The sequence below is a fragment of the Lissotriton vulgaris genome, chromosome 3_1 (assembly GCF_964263255.1).
Source record: "Lissotriton vulgaris chromosome 3_1, aLisVul1.2, whole genome shotgun sequence".
Taxonomy (NCBI): domain Eukaryota; kingdom Metazoa; phylum Chordata; class Amphibia; order Caudata; family Salamandridae; genus Lissotriton; species Lissotriton vulgaris.
Window position 1 is genome coordinate 101,160,681 of NC_141689.1, and position 23,992 is coordinate 101,184,672.

A 23,992-nucleotide genomic window follows, 5' to 3' on the forward strand; every position below is an offset into this window, starting at 1 on the left:
GTGGCTGCATGGGTTGGCGAGTAGCTACATGTGTGTGTATATGGGTTATTAGATGTTTTTTTAGTATCAGTATGAGTGTCTGTATGGTTTGGTGGGGCTGTTACTCACCACATAGATGCATGAATGCAAAACTCATTATTTATATGTGTTTTGAAGACAGCATATGTGCAGGACTGTATGGGTGGATGAATGTGTATATGTGTGTGTTAGTGAGTGAATGCCTCTCTCACTAGTGTCTTTATGAGTAACTACATATGTTTTAATCTTGTATATATGAGCATTGATGTATATAAGTAAGTATATGTGAGAGTGAGAGATTGAAAGAGTTCCTGTTTAAATAAGTATGTGTTTCTGTAAGTCATTGTTTAGGAGAGCAAGTATGTGTAAGTTTCCTTAGAAGTAATGTGCTAATGTGTGTATAGTTGTATATGCAAATAAATGGATGTTTATTAGTTTATTTGCATGTGTGAGTATATGTATGAGTAAGTTTTTGATGACTGTCGGTGTGTAACAGAATGAATAGGGGTATCACTACATATGATGAATGAGTATATGTATGAGTGAATACATAAAACTGTTGGTGAATGTGTGAATTTGTATATAGATGGTGAAATTACTGAATTGGTTGTTGTAACTGGTATGGGTATATGCACTTTTTTGAAAATGTTAGTTTCTATTTTTCAATATGTGTTTCAAAGGTTACTTTACAGTGAGAGGAGGTCTGTCACTGTGTCACAAGGATGGTGTCATCAGTGATGTCATGAGTGATGTCACTGACCATGTCATGAGTGATGTAATATGTGATGTCATCAGCAGTGCATTGCACGCGCAAGTTATAGTGAGTCCGACTAACTATAACGTGGGAATTTCAATGGTTTTATATCAGTAAAATTTCCAGCTAACTATAACTGGTGTGAAACCTATGGTTTTTTCAGTGAATTTAATAGGTTTTTTAAATGCTAATTCCTAACTATAACTGGTGTGAAACCTATGGTTTTTTCAGTGAATTTCATAGGTTTTTTTAAATGCTAATTCCTAACTATAACTGGTGTGAAACCTATGGTTTTTTCAGTGAATTTCATAGGTTTTTTTAATGCTAATTCCTAACTATAAGTCTCACTTTATAAATAAGACTGTTAGCACTCTAGTTGTTCTTTAGAACACTCTGGTACATTCTGTCATTGGGCTACAGTTGGGCTACATCTAGTTGAAATTTGGGCTACATTTACATTTTTTGGTCTCTGGTGGCCATCTTTGGGCTACATTGGGCTACATTGGACTACATTTGGGTTACATTTTGGCATTTTGGCATATATATATAGCCCAATGTAGCACAATATATATTTTATCAAAGTTAATTTTCGTAAAAACCACTTAAGAATAGGGCTACCAGTCCCTACAATTTTTCCCATTTTTTTATTTTTTTATTTTTTGCTTTGGAGCGCTCCCGGTGCACTTCCCGGGGAGCGCCCCGAAAAGCGTACTTTTATAAAGCGCCCCTGGGCGCGCTCCGAGGAGCGTCCCGTAAGCGCCAATATCGCGAACGAAAACATGATCATGACGTATCGCGTAGCCGCGTCCGCGTGATACGCACGGCGTAAGCGCACCCGGAAGTACTCGAGCGAATACGATCGCGCAACGTAAACATCCGACGTGCTTACGCTACGCGACCCGAAGCGCCCCCGGGCGCGCCCCGGGGCGCGTAGCGTAAGCGCGCCGGGTCATGTAACCTGAAAATAACACTTTTCATTGGTTCATAACAGTTTTAGTTTCATAATGATGAAGCCCCTGGTCTTGTGACCTGAAAATAACACTTCTCATCGGTTCAGGACAGTTTTTTTTCTAAATGATGAAAGACCCCACCTTTTTTCCTTATTCTGACTTTGTCCTTTGACTGAGGAAGACCTGTTTGTACATCTCTGTACCTTTTTGATATTAATAATGGCTTCAGTAGCAGCAGCAGCTGGTGCATCTGCCCCACCACCACCACCACAACCACCAAGAGGACCACCTCAAGATTATATTGGTGGTCAAGAACAGGAGGAGGAGGAAGAGGAAGAGGAGGAGGGGAGGAGAAGATGGCTGCCTGAAGAAAATACCCCATACAAACCCAAGCCACACATTGTATGGGAGTTTTTTTCAATCCCAGAGGGCAAGAAAAAAGTGAATGCGCCCAAGGTAACTTGCCTAATCTGCAATGATGAACTTTCACGGGGCAACCCAAACAAAAAATATTCATTTGGTAACTATACCATGATTCGTCATATGACCAGAAAGCACCCAAACAACTACTCTCGTGCTGAGTTCAGGGAACTGGCCAGTAACCTCCCCCAGTCGTCAAGGACCACCTCCCAAACAAACCAACCCACTTCATCGGGACCAGAAACATCCGAGATGATGCCTTGCATTCAGCCAAGATTTGCTGATTTTAAAATCACTTGTTCTGCATGTGGCAAGCTTATCGCCTATGGTGAAAAAAGCGTTAAGCTCATCGTCCTTGCAGGTGATAATCACAAGTGCCCCAAAAAGAAGTAATTTTTGGGGTTTTTTATTTTTTTGCTCCAGTTGAGCCAGTTTCAATTCCCTTTTTTTGTTTCTCCCCCTAAAAAAATACAAAAAAAATATAAAACTGTTTTGAAAAGCCAAAAAAAGTTCAAAAAGTTCAAAAAACACAAAAAAATATAAAACAACAAAAAGAAGAAAAAAAAAGTTCTTTTTAGAACTATCTCCAATTTCTAAATAAAAACTTCATTTTTTAAAAACTCTGTCATCTTTTTCCCTCATTTTACGCTCCCCGGTGCGCTACCTGGTGCGCGTACCGGGCGCTTCCCCCGCGCAAAACGAAAAAAAAAAATATTTTAAATGCCCCGCGGGGCCCTTTTATAGCCCCCACATCAAACCTAGGGGGTCAAGGGGGGGTCTACCCTGCCCCCTTATGGTCATTTCCCTCTTTGTTTTGCCCACCTCTTGTGTCTCGATCCTACCAAGACACAAGATGTTTAGAATGTTTACAGACAACTGGGAGCCAATCAGCTTTCTGCGCGCAAGTCGCGTGGCGCGCCTGGAGCGCTCTCCGGTGCGCGCACCGGAGAGCGCCTATAGATATATATATTTTTTTGAACCTAAATTACTCAAAATCCACTGGAGCACATATCTTGAGACATAGCAAAGGCACATCGGGCTACCAGTCCCTACAATTTTGCCAAGTTTGGTGGAAATCCATTCAGCCGTTCGGGCTAAAAGTGAAATCGACCGCCCTATGGAAATTAACATGGGGAAAACGCGTTTTGGGACCCCCCTTTTATCTCGGCCCCCGCTTGACGTATCCCCCCCAAACTTTCAGGGAAGGACCGGAGCTCGACGAGGCCATTTTCAGGAAATTTTCAGGCAGATTCGTCAACCGGTGCCAAAGTTATTCCAAATAGAATTTTGAGATTTAACATTGAAAAAAATCCTAACTATAACTACCTACTGGCGACCGCCAGTAGGTAATATATATATATATATATATATATATATATATATATATATATATATACCGAGGTGTATAGAAGAATGAGTGGATGTATGAGTGCCTGAATGAATGATTTAGTGGGTGCGTGACTGACTGCATAAGTGAGTGATTAAACATGTCTCAGTGAATGCATAGGTGAATGACTAATATGTGTGTGAATATCTGTATCAGTCTGTTGGTGTGTAAGGGACTGTATGGGTTGGTGACTAGCTACATAGTGTCCATATGGGTTTATGGTTAGTTGTCTGAGTACCTGTGTGAGTGCCTGATTGTCTGTGTGAGGAGTTGTGTGATTCCCTGCATGGATGCATGAGTGGGTGATTCACTTGGTGTATTGCTTCCTGATTGCATCTGCGAGGGGCTGTATGGGTGAATGAGTTATTGTATGGCTGTGTTGGTGAGTGAATGAATATCTAAGTGGAAAATGTGTGGCTAACTACATATGTGAAAGGCAGTATATGTGAGTGGTGGAGTATATAAGTGACTGAATTTGAGAGAGAGTGATTGTGAGAGTGGCAGTATGAATGAGTGTGTGCTTGTGTCAGTGGCTGTATAAGAGAGTAAGTATGTGTTAGTATCTGTATGAATAAGTGAGGCGGTGTGTCTATAACTACATAGGTGAGTAAATGGCAGTGTGATTGACTCTTTGGGTGACTGACTAGGTGTGTGAGTAACTCTGTGCCGCAGGGCTCCAATCTTAGCGACTCGCTTTTTAATATTTACATGGCCCCTTTGGCCAAACTGATTAGGACATACGGATTTGACGTGTTATCATATGCGGATGACACGCAAATACTGGTTACCCTTGGCCCGGATGTAAATGACACCAAAAAGCGTTTTAAAATGTGCCTGACAGAGGTAAAAAGCTGGATGAGCTTAAACCATCTCCAGTTGAATGGCACCAAATCTGAAGTTATGACCTTTGGGCAAGCAGGTGAACACTGGACCTCTGACTGGTGGCCCCCGGAACTGGGGGAGTGCCCCGTCCCAAAAGAATCAGTCCGCAACCTAGGATTTCATATGGACAATAAATTGTCCATGAAGGACCATGTAAATCACACTGTAGGCACCTGTTTTGGAATCATGAGAAGTCTACGAAAGGTCTTCAAATGGTTACCAGCAGAAGCACGCAGAACTTTGGTTCAGGGACTTATATTAAACAGGCTAGATTATGGTAACTCTCTTCTTCTTGCCATAAATGAGTGCCACATTAGGAAATTGCAAGTAGTGCAAAACACGGCTGCTCGCCTGATCCTGGGTCTACCCAGACGATCCCCCTCTATGCCATGCCTAAAAAGTCTACATTGGCTCCCTGTTAAAAAAGAGCTATATTTAAAACCATGTGCCTGGTACATAAACACATGTATGGCTCAGGACCAAAATACTGGAATCAAAAACTGACATGGTACCAGCCTGGTCGGCAACTGAGATCAAGTTCTAAGTCACAACTTACTCCACTAAGAGTTCTAACTGTTAGAAATGGAGGACGCGCCTTCTCCTTTATGGCGCCATCTCTATGGAACAAACTCCCCCTAGATATACGCACGACTACCGAACTCATGTGCTTTCGAAAAAAACTGAAAACATGGCTCTTCAGTTAAAAATGCCATTTCAGACCTATCTTTTTTTTTCTGGGACTGTCTGCATGTGCCATGAGACTCCCTCTGGAAGTGATATGTTGGGCAATACAAATATCCAGACTAGACTAGACTAGACTGTGGGTGAGTGGCAGTGTGTGAGTGTCGATATGGGTGTATGAGTGCATTTATCAGTGGTTGTATTGATGAGTGACTGCATGAAGGAGTGACTGTATAGGACAGTGAGAGGATGTGTGTGTAGACCTATGAATCAGTGAGTCGGTATATACTAACTGGTATTGGTATGTCTATGGTTTTGAGAATGCTAGTCTGTATTTTAGAGTGGGTGTATGAAATGTGATATTAGGGTGTGAGGAGGTGCAGCAGAGATTAAGTGGATGATATCAATAGTGATGTCATTTGAGATGTTATAAGTAATGTCATATGTAATATGTGACGCCATCAGCAGTGCATTGCGGGGTGCACTGCTGAATTGCACGGCAGAATTTCTTGGGTTTTGTACATGTGAAATGTCAGCCTAAGTATAATGTTCCTGAGACCTGTGTTTTTTCTCATCGAATTTCTAAGTTTTTTTAAATGCTAACTTCTAACTATAACATCCTTGAAACTGGTGGTCTTTTCAGTGAATTCCCTATGTTTTGTGAATGCTAATTTCTAACTATAACGTCTCTGAAACCTCTGTTTTTTTTGTGAATTGCTAACGTTTTTAAATGCTAATTTCTAACTATGTCTTACATAGGTAAAACATGTGCAAAAAGAAGAAGAACTCTGCATAAAGAAGCAAGAGAAATGCAGAAAGAAGCAACAGAGGTGCAGAAAGAGGCCTACTTCGACTGTGCATTTCCACTGACTCATACAAAGTAGCCTAATCACTAATCTTTCTCCCAAGATGTCTTATACCTCACTTTTCTTTAGAAGGTTCACTATTCATCGACTGCTCGGAATATAAGGCCTACAAAATACAAAACAAGAATCCTAACAATATCACTGTTTTAGGGGCGTACCAAACCATATATTAAAAAAGTGATATACGAACCACAACTTGCATAGCAACAATACCTAGAGCCTGTAGAACCACTGGAGCCACCAGGAACCAGCCAAGGTAGTGACACAGGGGACCTATGGGGGACGTGTGCAGTGTCTAAACACAATCACCATTAACTTCATTAGGGAGAGTCGAGCTTGGAATTTTAAAGATAAAGGACACTTAGAAGGGGACTTGGAGCAAACCCCTTTGGAACTAGGAGTGTTCGAGAGCCAACACCCACAGGAGCACTGGAGTACTCAAATTACCTCACCCAGGGAAGGAGGCGCATAGGTGTATTTTGGTGTCTGATTTTGTCGTTGTTTTCAATGACGATCTGCTGCGAAATGCTGCTGCCATCCAAGTTAAGATAAGAAAACCTGAAAGCAGAGGGGACAGAGTCTGGGTCACTTGCCAGTGACCAGGAAGACGATAGGCGGATGCCTACTGATGTTGGGTGATTTAAGGTGAAGGAGGTGAAGCTTGAGTCTACAGCCACGAGGACCAGGAGACATCTACGATGACTAGGTTCTGGAATTGAACTGTCCCACTAAGAATTTTGAGTGCTGGGGTATCAGTTTCCGGATTGGACCCAACAAGCCTTGGCAACCGCAACCCATGCAGAAAGCAGAGATTGGCTTCGGTGCAGGCCAGCAAGGACTGAGGGACTCACCACTTGGTATGGAGTCAGTGCAATGTCTAGAGCAATGAGAAAAGCCCATGGAAAAGTAGAGTTACCTTTGAGGGGACCCACCAGTTGATGGACCAGAGATCGCAAAGGAGCCTCAAGTGGAATTGCAAGAAGCAAGCTCACAGAATACTTGTGGAGTGTAGGCCCAAAATCTTCAGTGCAGATGGTGCTCAGAGCTTGGGATACAAGTATTATAATGCACAACTTCAGGAAATCTCAGGAAGTTAATGCACTAGCAATAGTGCACAGTGTGCAGGGGTTCTGGTTCCATGTCACCCATGAGGGCTGCGGGTCTCAGCTTTGCTGGGGACTCGGGTTGGCCTTCAAGAAGTCTGGAAATCCTCATCCTGGGCTGCAATTACTTCAGAGTCTGGCAGGAGGTTCGGAGATACAGACTGGCAAATGCTTTGTTGGTGCCTGTTTGAACAGAGGAGTCACTCCTTGACCCCAAGGGAGATTCTTCCACCCTCTAGTCTTTAGTAGAGAGTTGAATTTCCAGCATTCATTTTCAGAGTTTTGTCCAGGTGTAATCTAAAGTCCTGTTGCCAGGGGTCCCTTACTTATATTAAGAAAAGGGGTTGGACATACTCTGGGGTTCCACCTATAGGAGGGTTTGGAAAGAGAGGTGGCTACACCCATTTCCTTTGTCCAGTTTTGCACCAGAGCAGGGGATGAGTGTCCCTGCCACCGGTTTGAACTGGACTATGCACAGGGACACCAAATGTGCCCCCAGTGTAGACTTTCTGGCACTCTCAGAGCTTCCCCACCCAGCCCCAATACACTAAAGCCTCTCTGGAAGGTGGTTACACCTCCCTGTGACAGGAAACCTATTGTCCAGGCCTCCCCTGCCAGAGTTTCATCCAGCATCAGGAGGTCAGAAGCGTGTCTGTGGCTGCAGCATCCATTTTGTGATGCTGTGGCTCATTTAACCTATTACCGGGCAGACCAGTGTGTACATGACTCTCCCTCTAGAATGGTGGAATTCCACCCCCCACCACCAGGACTGGTGGGAAATAGGATTCCAAAGTGTTTGACACCAAACATGTCATATTTCCATGCAGCCATTCCAAAGTTAGCATTTACCGCGAGGTTATAATGCACTTAAGAGTATGTGGTCTGGCTTCATCACAGAACAGCCTCAGAGAATAGGCTCCGAAAGCTGCAGAGGGGCTCTGCTCATGCATGGGCACCCTCTCACACAAAACCAAGCACTCTGCCTTTAGGATTGGTGAGGCCTGCCATAGGAGTGACTGATAGGCTTATATGTGTCAGTGATTAAAGGTAGATACATCTATATCTTAGTAAGGGGTGCATGCACCACCTTACCCAGGGTGCAGTAGCAGTCATGTGGTGCCATTTTCTAAGGCTTCTTAGGGGTGGCATAATACATGTTTCAGCCCCTGATAGGCCACTGGGGTACCTCTGCCCTGAGTACCTGTTGTCCCATATACTAGGAACTCACAAGGGTAACCCAGTAACAAATTGGGAGTGTACCTAATGAACATGCAATCAATTTAGAGAGGAAGGAGCTAGGCTGGGGTTTTGGATATCAGGTCCCCAGCCAGACTAAAGTTGAAAAACAGTGAAACACCAGCAAAAAGTGGGGGTAACCATAGTAAGCAGATCCTATCTCCTACAATACCAATACTTGAATACCTGTGTTTCCAACCACATACTTATGTACTTATGTATTTCTTTCAGCTCATAATACCGGGCACATGGGTATTCAATATTATATTTGAGGGGCTCTATAACACCTACATATGTAAGAGATGTCTGCCTATGCAATCCAATGACAGAGCAGAACTGAGAATATTTGACCACCTATAGGACAAGCTACCACCTTTTTAAGCTGCTATCTTCAGATGCATAACACGTGAGAATACATGGTAATGTAGACATATACCTCAGTCATGAGAGCATGCAGCCCTCTAAACCTGACAGCTTGCACTTCTCATTTTAGTACAGAAAGAGGCGAGAGAAGTACAGAAAGAGGCAAGGAAAGTACAGAAAAAACAAGAGAGGTGCTGAAAGAGGTAAGAGAAGTGCAGAAAGAGACTAGAAAGGTGCTGAAAGAGGGGTACAGAAAGTAGCAGCAGGGGTGCAGGAAGAAGCAAGAGAGGTGCAGAAGGAAGTAACAGAGGTGCAGAAACAGGCAAGAGAAGTATAGAAAGAGGAGAGAGAGGTACAGAAACAGGCACGAGAAGTACTGAAAAAGAGAGAAGAGGGTACAGAAAGAAGCAAGAGAAGTATAAAAAAGGAGCAACAGAGGTGCAGAAAGAGGAAGGAAAAGTACAGAACGAGGCAAGAAAGATCCAGAAAGAGGCAAGAGAAGTGTAGAAAGTGGCAAGAGAGGTGCAAAAAGAGGCAAGAGAAGTACAGAAAGAGAGGAGAGAGGTTCAGAAAAACAAAAGAGGGGTGCAGAAAGAAGCAAGAGAGGTGCAGAACGAAGCAAGAGAAGTGCAGAAGAAACAAGCGATGTACAGAAAGAGGCAACATCAGTGCAGAAAGAGGCAAGAGATGTACAGAAACAGGCAAGAGAACTGTAGAAAGAGGCAAGTGAAGTGCAGAAAGAAGCAACAGAGGAACAGACAGAAGCAAACAAATGCATAAAGAAGCAAGAGAGGTAAAGAAAGAAGCAAGAGAAGTGCAGAAATAAGCAACAGAGGTCCAGACAGAGGCACAGAAGTGCAAAAAGAGGCAAGAGAGGTGCACAAAGAGGGAAGAGGATTTCAGAAAAAAAGCAACAAGGTACATAAAGGAGCAAAAGAAGTACAGAAAGAAGCAACAGAGATGTAGAAAGAGGCAAAGGAAATGCAGAAAGAGGCAAGAGGTGTGCTGAAAGAGGTAAGAGAATTGCAGAAAGAGGCAAGAGGGGTAGAGAAAGAGACAACAGGGGTGCAGAAAGAAGCAAAAGAAGTGCATAAACAGGCAAGAAAAGTGTAGAAAGAAGTAACAGTGGTGCGGAAAGAGGCAAGAGGAATACAGAAAGAGGCAAGATAAGTGCAGAAACAAACAAGAGAGGTGCAGAAAGTGGTAAAAGGTGTGGAGAAAGAGGCAAGAAGAGCACAGAAAAAAGCAACAGAGATGCAGAAAGTGGCAAGAGAGGTAAAGAGAGAGGCAAGAGAGGCGCAGAAAGATAGAAAAGGTATGCAGAAGGAGGCAAGAAGGGTGCAGAAAGAAGCAAGAGAGGTACAGAAAGAGGCAAGCGAAGTGCACAAAGAGGTATGAGAGCTGTAGAAAGAAGCAACAGACCTGCACAAAGAGGACAAAAAGTGCAGAAAGAGGCAATAGAGGTACAGAAAGAGAAACAAAGGCATGGAAAGAAGCAAGAGAAGTACAGAAAGAAGCAAGAGAGGTACAGAAAAAAGCAAGGGAAGTGCAGCAAGAACCAACATATGTGCAGAAAGAGGCAAGAGGGGTGTAGAAAGAGGGAGGAGAATTACAGAAAGAAGCACGAGCAGTACAGAAAGATGCATGCAATGTACAGAAAGAAGAAAGAGAATTACACAAAGAGGAAGAAAGGGGCAGAAAGAGTCAAAAGAGGTGCAGAAAGATGCAGGGGAGGTTCAGAAAGAGAAAGAAAGGCACCAAAAGGAACAAAAGAGGTACAGAAAAAGGAAGAAAGTTGCAGCAAGAGAAATGCAAAAAGAAGCAACAGAGGTACAGAAAGTGGCAAGAGAGGTGCAGAAAGAGGCAAGAGAAGTACAGAACAAAGCAAGAGAAGTGCAGAAAGAAACAAGCGATGTACAGAAAGAGGCAAGAATGGTGCAGAAACAGGCAAGAGAACTGTAGAAAGATGCAAGTGAAGTGCAGAAAGAAGCAACAGAAGTACAAGAAAAAGCAAAACAAATGCTTAAAGAAGCTAGAGAGGTGCAGAAGGAAGCAAGAGAAGTGCATAAATAAGCAACAAAGGTGCAGAAAGAGGCAAGAGAGGTACAGAAAGATACAAGAGAGTTGCAGAAAGAAGCAAGAGAAATGCAGAAAGAAGCAACAGAGGTGCAGGATGAAGCAACAGAGATCCAGAAAGAGGCAACCGAAGTGCAGAAAGAGGCATGAGAGGTACAGAAAGAAGAAAGAGAATCACACAAAGAAGAAGAAAGGGGCAGAAAGAGTCAAAATAGGTGCAGAAAGACGCAGGGGAGGTCCTGAAAGAGAAAGAAAGGCACCAAAAGAAGCAAAAGAGGTACAGAGAGAGGAAGAAAGGTGCAGTAAGAGAAGGAAAGGTACATAAAGAAGCAAGGGAAGTACAGAAAAAAGCAAGAGAAATGCAAAAAGAAGCAAAAGAGGTACAGAAAGTGGCAAGAGAGGTGCAGAAAGAGGCAAGAGAAGTACAGAAAGAGAGGAGAGGGGTTCAGAAAGAGAGAAGAGGGGTACAGAAAGAAGCAAAAGAGGTGCAGAACGAAGCAAGAGAAGTGCAGAAAGAAACAAGCAATGTACAGAAAGAGGCAAGAATGGTGCAGAAAGAAGCAAGAGAGGTGCAGAAACAGGCAAGAGAACTGTAGAAAGAGGCAAGTGAAGTACAGAAAGAAGCAACGGAAGTGCAAAAATAAGCAAAAAAGGTACAGAAAGAGGCAAGAGAGGTACAAAGAGAGACAAGAGAAAAATAAGGAAAGGTACAGAAAGAAGCAAGGGCAGTATAGAAAAAAGCAAGAGAAATGCAAAAAGAAGCAAAAGAGGTACAGAAAGAGGCAAGAGAGGTGCAGAAAGAAGCAAGAGCAACAGTTAAGGTAATATTTTATTTGCATAGCTAATTAAAACCATTGCAGTACAAACATCAAAATTTAAAAGTAAATCTACATGCATTGATAAAACCAGCATATCGTAATCACATTTTCTCATTTCCTTGGAAATAGATAGAATTCTGTGTTACAATATTATCCAAAAAGCATTTAGGTGCCTCATTTATAAAAAGTGACGCATCGCTGCGTGAGAACAGCGTCACTTTTCATTGCGCCCTCCTTGCGACGCCAATGATGCATCATATTATCAGTATGACGCATCATTGCGCAAGGAGTTACAGATACGTCAGTATTTATGACGTATCTGTATGGCGCAAAAGTGAAGCATTGCTGGAAAGTGTCACAAAAGTGACGCAACTCCAGCAATGTGTCCTTTCACATGGGGCAAGCCCCATGTGAAAGGGCCTGCGTCAGTCTTACGCCTGCTGTGAGGCAGGCGTAAGGAATTGACGCATTTGCATCCTAGAAGTGGCGCAGTGAAATGTTATAGATTTCACTGCGTCACTTCTATGACCCTTTTCTTGCGTCAGAACACCCCCCTGCATACATTATACCTAGCGCAGTTATAATGTAGCGCAGGGGTTTACAAAGTGAGGCATCTACCTAGATCAATCAATCAATCAATCAAGAAATTTGTATAGCGCGCTACTCACCTGGAGGGTCTCAAGGTGCTAGGGGGGGGGTCCGCTACTGCTCGAACAGCCAGGTCTTGAGTTGCTTCCTGAAGGAGAGGTGGTCTTGGGTAAGACGGAGGTGGATGGGGAGGGAATTCCAGGTCTTGGCTGCCAGGTAGGAGAAGGATCTTCCTCCCATGGTGGCTCTCCGGATGCGTGGAATGGCGGCGAGGGCGTGGATGGTCGAACGTAGTTGGCGGGTGGGAGTGTAGAAGGTCAGGCGGCTATTGAGGTACCTGGGGCCTAGGTCGTGGAGGGCTTTGTGTGCGTGGGTGAGGAGGCGGAACATGATTCTTTTGCTGACAGGGAGCCAGTGCAGGTCTTTCAGGTGTCCGGAGATGTGGCTGTGGCGGGGGATGTCCAGGATGAGTCGTGCAGAGGCGTTCTGGATGCATTGGAGTCTTTTCTGCAGTTTGGCTGTGGTTCCGGTGTAGAGGGTGTTTCCGTAGTCTAGTCGGCTGGTGACAAGTGCCTGGGTGACCGTCTTCCTGGTTTCGGTGGGCGTCACTTTGTAAATATGGTGCAACAAGGCACATTTTTTACGCTGCTGGTGCATCACAAAAAGTGACGCACCGGCGGCGTAAAAGTGATGCACGGCCTCATAAATGAGGCCCTTAGGATTTAAGTTTTGGCATTTTCTTTTCCACCACCTTCACAAACTTAACAAAACTACAGTTCAACTGTGGATCCTGGGGTGCAAAGCAGGCGAGAACTGCTTGTCTTTATGAATGTATCCTTCGCTGATTAAAATAGCTTTTCAACAGATGTTTTTGGTCTTCTAACAGTTTGTCAAAGAAGCATAACAAGTGCAGAATATCCTCTGGCACTGAACCACATAACCGGCAAAGAGAGCCTGCCTTGTCTTTTAACCAATGTGGGAAATGTCGGATGCAGGGTAGCAAGCCCAGTCTGTACTTTAAAAACTTAGGGCCATATTAGCAAGAAGCTTGTTAAAATTATCGCAGTTTTAGCAGCAGAAAACTGCTGCTAAAGCAGCAATAATGGGCTTAATAATATACACTATAGAATTCCAATAGAAGCCCATGTTAGATGTCCTGCACATCTAACCTGGGCTTCCATTGGAATTCTAAAGCGCATATTTTCAAGCCCATTATCGCCGCTTTAGCGGCAGTTTCCTGTTGTTAAAACTGCGATAAGTTTTACGAGCTTCTTGCTAATATGCCCTTTAATTTTAGCAGTTTTAGCATAACCCAATCCACGGTAACTCTGTGCTGCTTGTGTTGAATAAGAGTTCAGGGTAATCCAGCCATGTGACCTTTTTGTGAGGGCTGCCTTATCTTCAACCCACAAAAGATGTTTGATTGTTTTCTTGACCAGGTTTTTAAGCATTATAGGATTTGTGGGGGTATCCCAAAGCTGCATTAAGCCCGTATTCACCAGGCTACTTTTAAGACACTTAGCAGCTGGTGAGGCAGGGTGTTGCTCTAGCTCCAGCCATAGATACACATTTAGAGATACTTGTTTGGATTTTCACACTTGGTCCCAGATAGTTATGTATGCCCCCTGTAGCTATGACTGTATTATTGAGGGTCTTTGCGTCTCTGCCTCTCTGTACTTCGCTCTATTAAGTGATTGTTGGCAGGGGTTTAGCTCGTATTACTTGTACCATAAGTAGAAGGGAGGGCCCAGTAAGTTTGCTGTTTAGTGCTTTTAGAGAGATTGAAAAGGCAAGACCTATACCTCTCATGCTGGTTTTCTGTATAGTAATAGAGGTGCAGAAAGTAGCAACGGAGATCCAGAAAGAGGCAAGACAACTGCAGACAGTTAGAAAAGAGGTGCAGAAAGAGGAAGAAAGGTGCAGAAAGAGGAATAAAAGGAACAGAAAGAAGCAAGAAAAGTGCAGAACGAGGCAAGAGCAGTGCATAAAGAAGCAACAGAGGTGAAGAAAGTAGCAATAGAGGTCCAGAAAGAGGCCAGAGAACTGCAGAAAGTTACAAGAGAGGTGCAGAAAGAGGAATTAAGGTGCAGAAAGAGGAATAAAGGCACAGAAAGGAGCAATACAAGTGCAGAAAGAGGCAAGAGGAGAGCAGAAAGAAGCAAGAGAGGTTTGGGCGCCATTAGTACCAATTTAACACCCACATTTATCAATAAGTAACAGTTGACCATTCCAGCTTTGCAAAGGGCCTTTCACCGCTCTGTGAAATGTGTTGCTGCATTTTTGGTAACGTTTGTGCCGTTTGAGCTAAAATCAAGGACTTTTTTGTTCAAATCTGCAGATTACATGGCAGATGATGGATTATGTGGTAAATGTGGAAAATGTATAATCATGTGAGAATTGTTGTTGCTGAACATTTGCATGATTCTAGTGGCCCTGATCATGCCTCTAACTAGGCCCAGAAGTGCTCCTCTCTGGTTGCTTCTTTTTTGTGGCTTATTGAATTCATAGTTTAGCTTCTATGGAAATGAAAACTAAACCTGAGGTTACCACTCTATAACACAGACTAACATACCACATAATTACTCTCCATAACACATAATCCCACCCCACATAATTCCTATACACTAAATACCACATACTTTCTATCCACATAATTTCACTGCATAACACACCACCAAATTCCACTACACACAATGTACACCCACTCCACTCCAAAAATATTACTAAAAATTGTTTACAATTACAATGCCAATAACTCTAACTCTCACAAATGCGAGACTAGTGCATTGCAAATGCTTGTGTAACTAGTAGTCGCGTTTGCGGGGTGGTGGAGAAAGGGGGCTGGGCCTCCAACCTGTGCTCAGGAATTCCGCTCTGTAGGACTTACAGGAGGTAACAAGAGGGCTTCTTGGCCTCCAAAGTCCCTCAGGAGTAAAGTGGACTACATCCCTCAACCAGTAGTGTGCCAGGAGGCGCTTTGCAGTTTGGTGGAGAAAGGGGGATGTGGCCTCCGAAGACCTCTTTGCAATCCCACTGTGTGGGACTTACTGGAGGTAACAGGAGGGGTAGTTGGCCACCAAGGACGTCCTTGGGGGCTAACTACTCCTCCTATTGCCTCCAGTAAGTCCCACACAGCAGGATTACTGAGTTCTGCTAGCTGGCCACACCTCTTTACTCCATAGCTCTAGGGAAACGCCTCCTGGTGTGCTCTTGTTTGGGGGATTAAATCCCCTTTGCTGCTTGGGGTACTGAGAGGACAACTAGCCTACCAGTTACCTCCAGTAAGTCCCACACAGTAGGATTACTGAGAGGTGGACGTAGGTCACACCCCGTTCTCCAGCACTCCACAAACGTGCCTCCTGGCGTGCTCTTGGTTGAGCAATAACGTTCCCTTGCCTCTTGAGGATCCCTGGGGGCCAACTAGCCCTCCTGTTACCTCTAGTAATCACCATACAGCTGAATTGCTGAGAGGTAGTTAATGGCAATGCTCTCTTTTTACACCACTCTGCAAACACACCTCCTTGTGCACTGCTGCTTGGGGGCTGACGACAAATTTAGTCCTGGGTTTTCCTGCTCTTGCTTCTATGAAGTGAAACAGAAGTTTGATATGGGATGGTGTGAGCACTGCTCCTGACATGCCAAAGCAAACTGCAACATCCAGGGGTGGGCACCTTGGGACATTGCTGGAGCTGGCCCTGGGGTGTGGGGGTCCCCAGGGCTATGAAGGGCTCCAGGTAGGGGTGCATGGCTGCACAGCACCCCTCCCATCAGATTTAAAGTCCCAGGGAGGTGGTGGTCCCTGGGACTTGGGGTCCACAACAGACCCCCACATTTAAATAAAGTGTGCCCTAGGAAGGTGGTGGTCCCTGGGGCAATGTGAGGGACCTCGAGCCCCCAAAACAATTTGTTTTAAAGGTAGTCCTGGGGAGGTGGCAGGCCCTAGAGCTGCAGGGGGGCTGCCTGGCCCCCACATTTCATGATTAAAGCCCCAGGGAGGTGGCGATCCCCAGGGCTGCAGGGGCCTGCTCAGGCCACCCAATCTATTTACATTATTGTCCCCGAGACCTGACCCACCCGGGCGGCTTAAAGAAACAAAGCACGAGAGACTGCGTGTTGTTTTTTAAAAGATTTTGACGGGCTTTGCCGACCCGACCTACAGAAAAAAAAACATTTTTAATGCTTTTTTTGGCCCTAGGAGTCCCTGTGGGTCACTCTGAGCAGGCCTAGAGGGTCAGGGTGTTTCTACCCTCCCCACCTTTCTTATTTGTTATTGTTTTTTTACATTTGTCCTTGTGACTCGGTTCAACCAAGTCACAAGATGGCTGCTAACAGTTCCTGGTTGGAAATGTTGGCAGTCAATCAGATCTCACCCTCGAGATCGGGAGGGTTCACAGATCCATTGAGTTGATATATGGAAATCTGTAAATATTTACATTTCTCAGAAGCTACTGAACGGATTTACACAATTTAACACAAAGCGTGCACTTTGGATTTACACAATTTAACACAAAGAATACACTCTGGACCAAGAGCCACCTTTTTGCCAAATTCGGTGTAATTCAGTTTAGCAGTTCGGGCTGTAGCTGCATCAAAAGTTTCCTATGGAGAAAATGTGTTTTGGGATCCCCCTTTTTGCTCGGCCTCCGCTTGACAAATCACCCCAAAACTTTCAATGCAGCAGCTGAATTGAGCCGGCTATTAGTTAAATAAAATTTGCGAAGATTTGTCAAACGGCGCAAAAGAAAAAACACTTTTTGAATAGAAACGAGGTCTTAACTATAACTACCTACTGGCAACCGCCAGTAGGAAATATATATATATATATATATGTACCTCCAACCGGTCACTGTGCAAACAACGCCTCATGCACGTTACCCAGTACGCAGACAACGATAAATACATCCAAAGCCAGTCTTCAGGTTATATTTTTGATTTTATTTATCAAGCATAAAGTGCAGGGGTGCAAAAAACGCCAAACAGACGCGTTTCGGGCGTGAACGCCCTTGCTCACTGATATATATATATCCTATGCTCAAAGTTTCCTTTAGATCCTCAGGAAAAATAGACGCAGCACTCAGGAGGGTACGGGTATCTACATGTTATTGTATGAAGAAGCTATACAGACGCGTTTCGGCGTGCTGCCTTCGTCAGTGTGTAAAGCATATATATCCATCAATAGAACTCCATGAAAAGAGCATTGACCTCTTGCTGGGCGGCTCGGCCCGTGGCAACGGAGCATGCCACTAAAATCCAAAGACAACTCCCTTGAACTTTTCTACACAGGAGCACACAGAGCACAAACCTTCAAATTCACGTTGCTTTTATTCTGCATTAGATAAGGACAGCTTATGACATTTCCTGACGCGTTTCGGCATCTGATCTGCCTTGATCACAGGTAAGTAAAATTCTTTGTCATGTGACTGCAATGTCATGTCCTGTTTAAAAACACCCCATAGGACTACTGAGTACCACGTGATCTCAAAGGTACTACAGTCCCCAGGATGCACCTTGAAAGTCTCTGAGTTCTCTCTGTGCAGTTCGTTTTCCAAAACAACTTAATGTCACTGGGACCCAAAGTTGATTTAATGTATGCAGAGTGGGTGGGTAGGTGTGTTATCCACGCAAAAAGCTCCAAAACCATGTAGGCACAGGTATTTACAAGAGTCACGCAAAGTGCTGCATCACTGGAATGGGTTGTGGGGGAGGTTATCTGCCATTTCTTGTGTTTGGACTTCCACCAGAATACGTTGCATCCTTTGGCGGTGTTGTGCGATTATTTTTTAAGGATGTGCTTGACGCACGTGTTTTTTGCGCTGCGACGCAAGACTTGTTTTCCGCAGGAGCTAGTTGGCGACAGCCACTTACACAGCTACACACTTACCCATACTGTTGATGACATACCTACTTCACTCACCCATAGAAAAAATCACACAACCACTTATTAAACCATTAAGCCAATCACACAGCTGCTGACTCGCCCATACAGCTAGCAAAGCTACTCACTCACCCATAGAGCCACTCACTAATCCATTCACTTATCTACAAAACCACTTACATACTCATTCGCACATCCATACAAGCACTGACATGCCCACTCACTCACCTATACAGGTACTCACACAGCCACTTACTGTACAAAACAATCACTCACACACACTTACCTACCCACTCAGCTACTCAAACTGCCACTCACTTTCATATACACTCACTTACCCAGTCGCTCACCCATAGAGCATTTCATGCATTTATTCAGGCACCCATACAGCCACTCATACCCACTCACGTATCCATAGAGGCACTCACACAGCCACTCCATGACCAACACAGCCACTGACACACACACACACACTCACCCGCCCATACAGCCACTTACACAGCCACTCACCCTACAGCAATTCACACTCTCACTCACCAATACAGCAACTCTCACAGCCACATACTTATCCATACAGCTACTTACACCCACTTATTCACCAATACAGCCATTCACATACCCACTCACACACACACATCCAAACAGCCTCTCAGACAGCCACTTACATACAGACTCAGACAGCCTCACAGCCATTCAGCTGACATGTGTTAGAAATAGTAATAATAATTAATTATACAGAAAGAATCATAATTGAAATTATGAAGTAGTGTAGTATATATTTTTAAGCCTCAAATATTTACAAAATACACTCACTGGATGATGTCATCAATGATGTCACTGACCATGTCATCAGTGATGTAAAATATGAGATCATAAACAGTGCATTGCGGGGGTGTAAGTTATAGTTAGTTCAGGTAGCTGTAACTGCTGATTATTTATGGTCACCAGTCGTCCCGGGCGCTTCCCATGCGGTGGTGAGCCACAATAAATTCCTCCACTTTAGCAAGATTCGAGCCAAAAGCTGACGCACTCTCGGGTTGGTATTTCAATAATTGTTTAATGTGTGGGACCCTGGACCTACAGATGCGTTTCGGCGTAAACCCTTCTTCGATGTTGGCGACCACAAACAAATGCAATGTTTAAATGCAAACCAAAACCTATCATGTGACAATCATAGATATCAAAGACGGTTTCATGACCTTTCAAAGCCATTCCCCAGAAAATCGTGGCTCCCATCTTTGAGTGTAATATAAACGTATAAAAATGTAACAGAAGAGTACGAAAAGAAGCTTTTACAAATATTTACAATCCCCAGGTTGATCGCCTATCGTGCATAATCATTCATGTCTAAAATATATATAGAAGGGATATCTTAGAAATCTATGAAAATCTTTGTAGGGATTACCGCTTAGAGGACACAAGTGATGATGTTTCATGCATGCGTTCAATCACGCATCCTTAAATAGCTTAAGCAAATACCCAATGAATCAAATTGCACCCTCAATGGATAATTGAAGTTCTCTTCCATTTCATACCTGATTCTATTCCTCAAACATTATTTAATTTATGCACGAAAAAAAATAGTTTAGGCTTAAAAAGTATTCAGTACATAATTGTGCCCTGAATGGGCCATTTCCATCATATCACAGTAGTATAGAGCGTGACAATTAAATCATTGCATCACCTCTTTCAAATTCATATCATGTTCTGGCATTGTTGAACATTAGTGTAATTCAATATATCTAAAATAGTTCATTCTAAAGTTGGCTGTATAGCATGACACTCCACAGCTACAGTACAATGCTTAATATTAATAAACAAAGGTATTATTGAGTTTATTGCAAAGAGGGGAGAAAGAATATGTCAGTGTCACTATTCTATTTGTAGGGTACAGATGAACAAACACCCAGGGCAGCAAGAGTGGCAGAGTATATGTAATCGTGGGTATGAATGTGCTTTAATCAGTGTCATGGTGTTGAAGCAAAGAGGAGTGCTGTGATGTGCTGAAGGAAGAAGATGAGTGTACTGATTTGGTTTTTTTGTTGAATTAGTGGGAGGAGTTTGTGTGGTACTTGTGTTACCTCTTGTGTTAGAATGTCTGTGCAGCGGAGAGTGCAGAAAGAAGAATAGATATCTTCTTTCTTTTCTTTCTCCCCTCTTTCTTTTTTCTCTTTTCTCATGCCTCTTTCGTTTCCATTTCCTCTTTTCTCGCTCCACTTTCTTTTCTCTCTCTTTGCTTTCTTTTCTCTATCCTCTTTCTTTTCTCTCCTTTCTACATTTTCTATCTTTTCTCTTTGTTTCTCCTCTTTCTCTTTTCACTCCTCTCGTTTCTTTTTTTCTGTCTCTTCTCTTACTTTTCTCGCTCCTATATCTTTTCTTAGCTTCCTCTGCTTTATTTTCTCTTTCCTCTCCTTTCTTTACTCTTTCCATTCTTTTCCCTTCTTTTCTCTCAACTATTTCTTTTCTCACTCTCCTCTTTCTTTCCTCTCTCCTCTCTCTCTTTTATCTCGCTCTCCTTTTCCCTCTCCTATCTTTTGTTTCTCTATATCTGTCCTCTCCTTTTGTCTCTCCACTTTCCATTCACGATTTCCTCACTCCTCTCTTTCTTTTCTCACTCCTCTCTTTGTCTGCTCAGCAGCGCTCAATGCCATAATCCACGTGCAACTGGAGAGAGTGACAGATGCAGCAGCCTTGGCCTTAAAACCGTCTTGCAATGAATGAATCATGGCACCTCATTTATTCCTGATGCCCTGGCAAAATGCCTATAGGATAAATGGGCAGATATATCTGCTGATATCTGTACAGGTATGAAGACCTCTTAATGGATACCAGAGTGCCCTTGTTGGCTGTTCTTGGCACAAGTCTAATTTGAGTCTTTGGAGCTAGCAGATCCAGCAGGCAAACATGTTCATTTAAACAGGGCTGGACTGGGAACCACAACCGGCCCTGGCAAAGTTTTCAGCCGGCCCTCCCTTCCCCACTCGGGGGCGAGGGGGGAGGGTTGGAGGTGCTGCCGAGCTTTTTGCTGGGCCGGTTTTCGGCCGATTTTGGTACACGCCTGATTTTGCAGAAACGGCCCTGTAACAAAAACGGCCCCTGGGGGCCCAAAACCGGCCCCTACCCATGCGGTGCACCGGGGGATTGCCGGGAGCCCGCTATGGCCAGTCCAGCCCTGCATTTAAAGAAAAATACTTATTGAAGGACAGGGCACTCTTAGGAGAGGTGGGCTCTTCTCATTTTGGGTAAGTTGCTGTACACTATGACTGTGTGACTCAATGCATGTATTTGAATTTTTTTACATTTTTGGACTAAAAACAGTCATTTGGTCTTGCTCTTAACTTCTCATGAGGTTGACTCTCGTGCCCAAGCCTTTAATTGGCAAGCGCCAAGCTCAACTTATATATGCTTCTATGCACTTTTCAGAAGTAATAACAAGGCAAAACATATTGGGGGGTTTTGTGATGCATCTGAGGTGCAACCTGCTTCCCCATATTTACACACAACACTTTGCGTGAAAGGGGCGTGCCATGGGTGGTGATCTGGATGCTCGCACGCAACACTCATGGCTTCTGCCACATTTCCAGATTCACAAGAAATCTTAAACCTGGAAATGAATCAGCATGCTACGCCTCCTCAGGGGTGGCACAACAAGGAGAAATGCTGTAATTTCTCCTTGCTTGTTTCCTCTTTCTCTGCGTGCTGCATTCTGCCGAACACATAGAAAGAGGAACTCACCACTTGTGATTGTTTATGTGCAGAAAGGTGTCACTTCCTACACAATAACATTCATTACAAAAATTAAGTGTTCCAACTTCCATTTGTGCTGCACACAGAGAAGGTTCAAAGCGCCATTTCAGATTGTTTAGGTGCAGGAAAGGACACCTTCCTGCACGTAACAACCATTCTCCTCAACCCAGGCACCCTTGCACCATAGTGCAAGGGTGTCTGTGTCAGCGCATGGCAGCAAATAGTGCGCCAGTGCAAGGTAGAGCAATGGTTGGTAGAAAGCATAATTTAAAAAAATCTTATTTTGTTTCGATAATACACAGGCAGATCATACACTATTGCCACTCACATGAATTCTTCTGAAAGTGACTTTTTAAAAATCATTTAGATATGGATGAATCTACTCCTTCATCCAATTCACCTCACAAACTGAAATGTAACTAACTCCCTTGCCATTCCCTCACCTGGTGAGTCCAAACCTGAGCGTTGGTTGACGTACATCGGCTTATTTCTCATTCTTCCTTCCTCTGGAAGTTCAGACTTCTTGTGACTGATCCACTCCTTACCACCGTGTGCAAGGGCAGAGGAGCATTCGCACTGGCAGCTGCTCCTTCGTGTTAGAGAACCAGGACTGTAGGAAACCGGATGTTGTCGTAACGGACATGACAACTTTCGACTCTTCTTCCCACTTCTCCTTACGGGACGGAAAAATGTCATAACCCCTCCGAGGAACTGCTGAAAATAGCTGTACTTTAGTGTCCACTTGTGCAACAGCGCAAGATGGTGCAACCCTGGCAGGCCATGGTGACGTAACGGCGACAGGCTTCGAATGACTGATAACTAGCGTGACAAGTCTGAACCCACAAAAACTAGGACCTGGCATCTGGCTCTACTGCCTAGAAACAAGTGCTTCATCAACACACACATAAAACAAATTACCACAAATCTTCCAAGAACCCTGTAAAGCATGAATCTTGCAAAATTACACAACGGATACAAAATATTGGCCAGAATTGTTCATCAGGGCAGTCTTATCAGAATTTTAACTTCAGCTGAGCATCAGGTGTTGGAGTATTGCAGAAATTGTAATAGTGTGAGCTTATTTGTTTCTGTATTTATTTTTGATTTTCTGAAAAAGTCATTAGTAAGGACCACCCATCTCGAAATCGCTGTTAATAAAAACATCACCTTAAAAAATAGCACGGTTTTCAAATTGTAATATAAAAAAAATACTGTAGTACTGTATTCACTACATCCATCTTCATCCTGAAGTCATGGCGTTCCGAGAGATATACAAACAGTATAAAAACAAGTATTTGCAAATCAATAGGACTCACATTTGCGAGTTTTAGCTATTGGCATTGTAAATTTCAACGACTTTTATGTCTCTGTTTTGATAAATAACACATAAATAAAAGGCCTTGTCATTTGCAATGCAGATAGCTGAAACTCTTGTAAATGCAAGACCTATTTCATTTCAAAGAAGCATTCACATTGCTTGGAAAGTGAAAGTGCGTATGGCATGCTGAAGGTTGCAAGAAAGCATGTCGTGCCTGCGGTAGCAGAAACTCATTAAAGAAAATAGGTGCAGATTTACAAGAAAGTGCACCAGCGCGGCACCGCAAGCCCTTTGGCTGTGCCACACTGCTGCACTTTCAGAGCACAGGAATGCAACATATTTACAAGGATATGCCGCATTCCTGTCCTCGCCCCTGCGCTGGTGTACAAACAGCTCCAATGAGCCGGCGCAGGCACCTTTGCACCATATTCAAGGATGCCTGCATCATGGGGAGTATGTTTTGTGCAGGAAGGGGCCTCTTCCTGCACGAAAACAATCACTACAGGCATTGTCCTCTTTGAATGCGTGCTGTAGAATGCAGCACGCATTGAAAGAGGAAAAAAACGAGGAGAAATTAAAACATTTCTCCTTGTTGCCCCTCCCTATGCGGGAGGCATAGCATACTGACGCATTTCCAGATTTACGATTTCTTGTAAATCTGGAAATGTGTCAGGTTCCATGGGTGTTGCGTGGGAACACCCACAGCATTACCCATGGAATGTCACTTTCACGCAAAGAGCTGCGTGTAAAGGGGCAAATAGGATACAAACATATGAAAAACCACAGGATATTACTATCTCACTAACTTCCCCAGGTACCTTCCAGTAAACGTAGCCACCTGTATACTTAGTAATGTAAACTAAATTGTCCTTACCTGACCACTAATCTTTCTTACTTCCGATCTGGACTG

At 43.7% G+C, this 23,992-nt stretch overlaps 1 protein-coding gene across 3 annotated transcripts in view; it reads right to left on the minus strand.

Moving 5' to 3' along the window:
- Positions 1-22,378, minus strand: part of LOC147726026 (C-type lectin domain family 4 member F-like) — a 152,856-nt gene extending 130,478 nt beyond the window's left edge. The window contains exon 1 of one of the 3 annotated variants that reach the window (XM_086962858.1): positions 22,243-22,378. Coding sequence is in view for 1 of the 3 variants with exons in the window: in XM_086962856.1 (XP_086818982.1) it covers positions 22,208-22,259 (52 nt within the window). In the remaining 2 variants the exon portion in view is untranslated. Of the gene's footprint in view, positions 1-22,207 lie in introns of all 3 variants that reach the window. The other 2 variants (XM_086962857.1, XM_086962856.1) reach the window with 2 other exon arrangements.
- Positions 22,379-23,992: the final 1,614 nt, after the last annotated feature.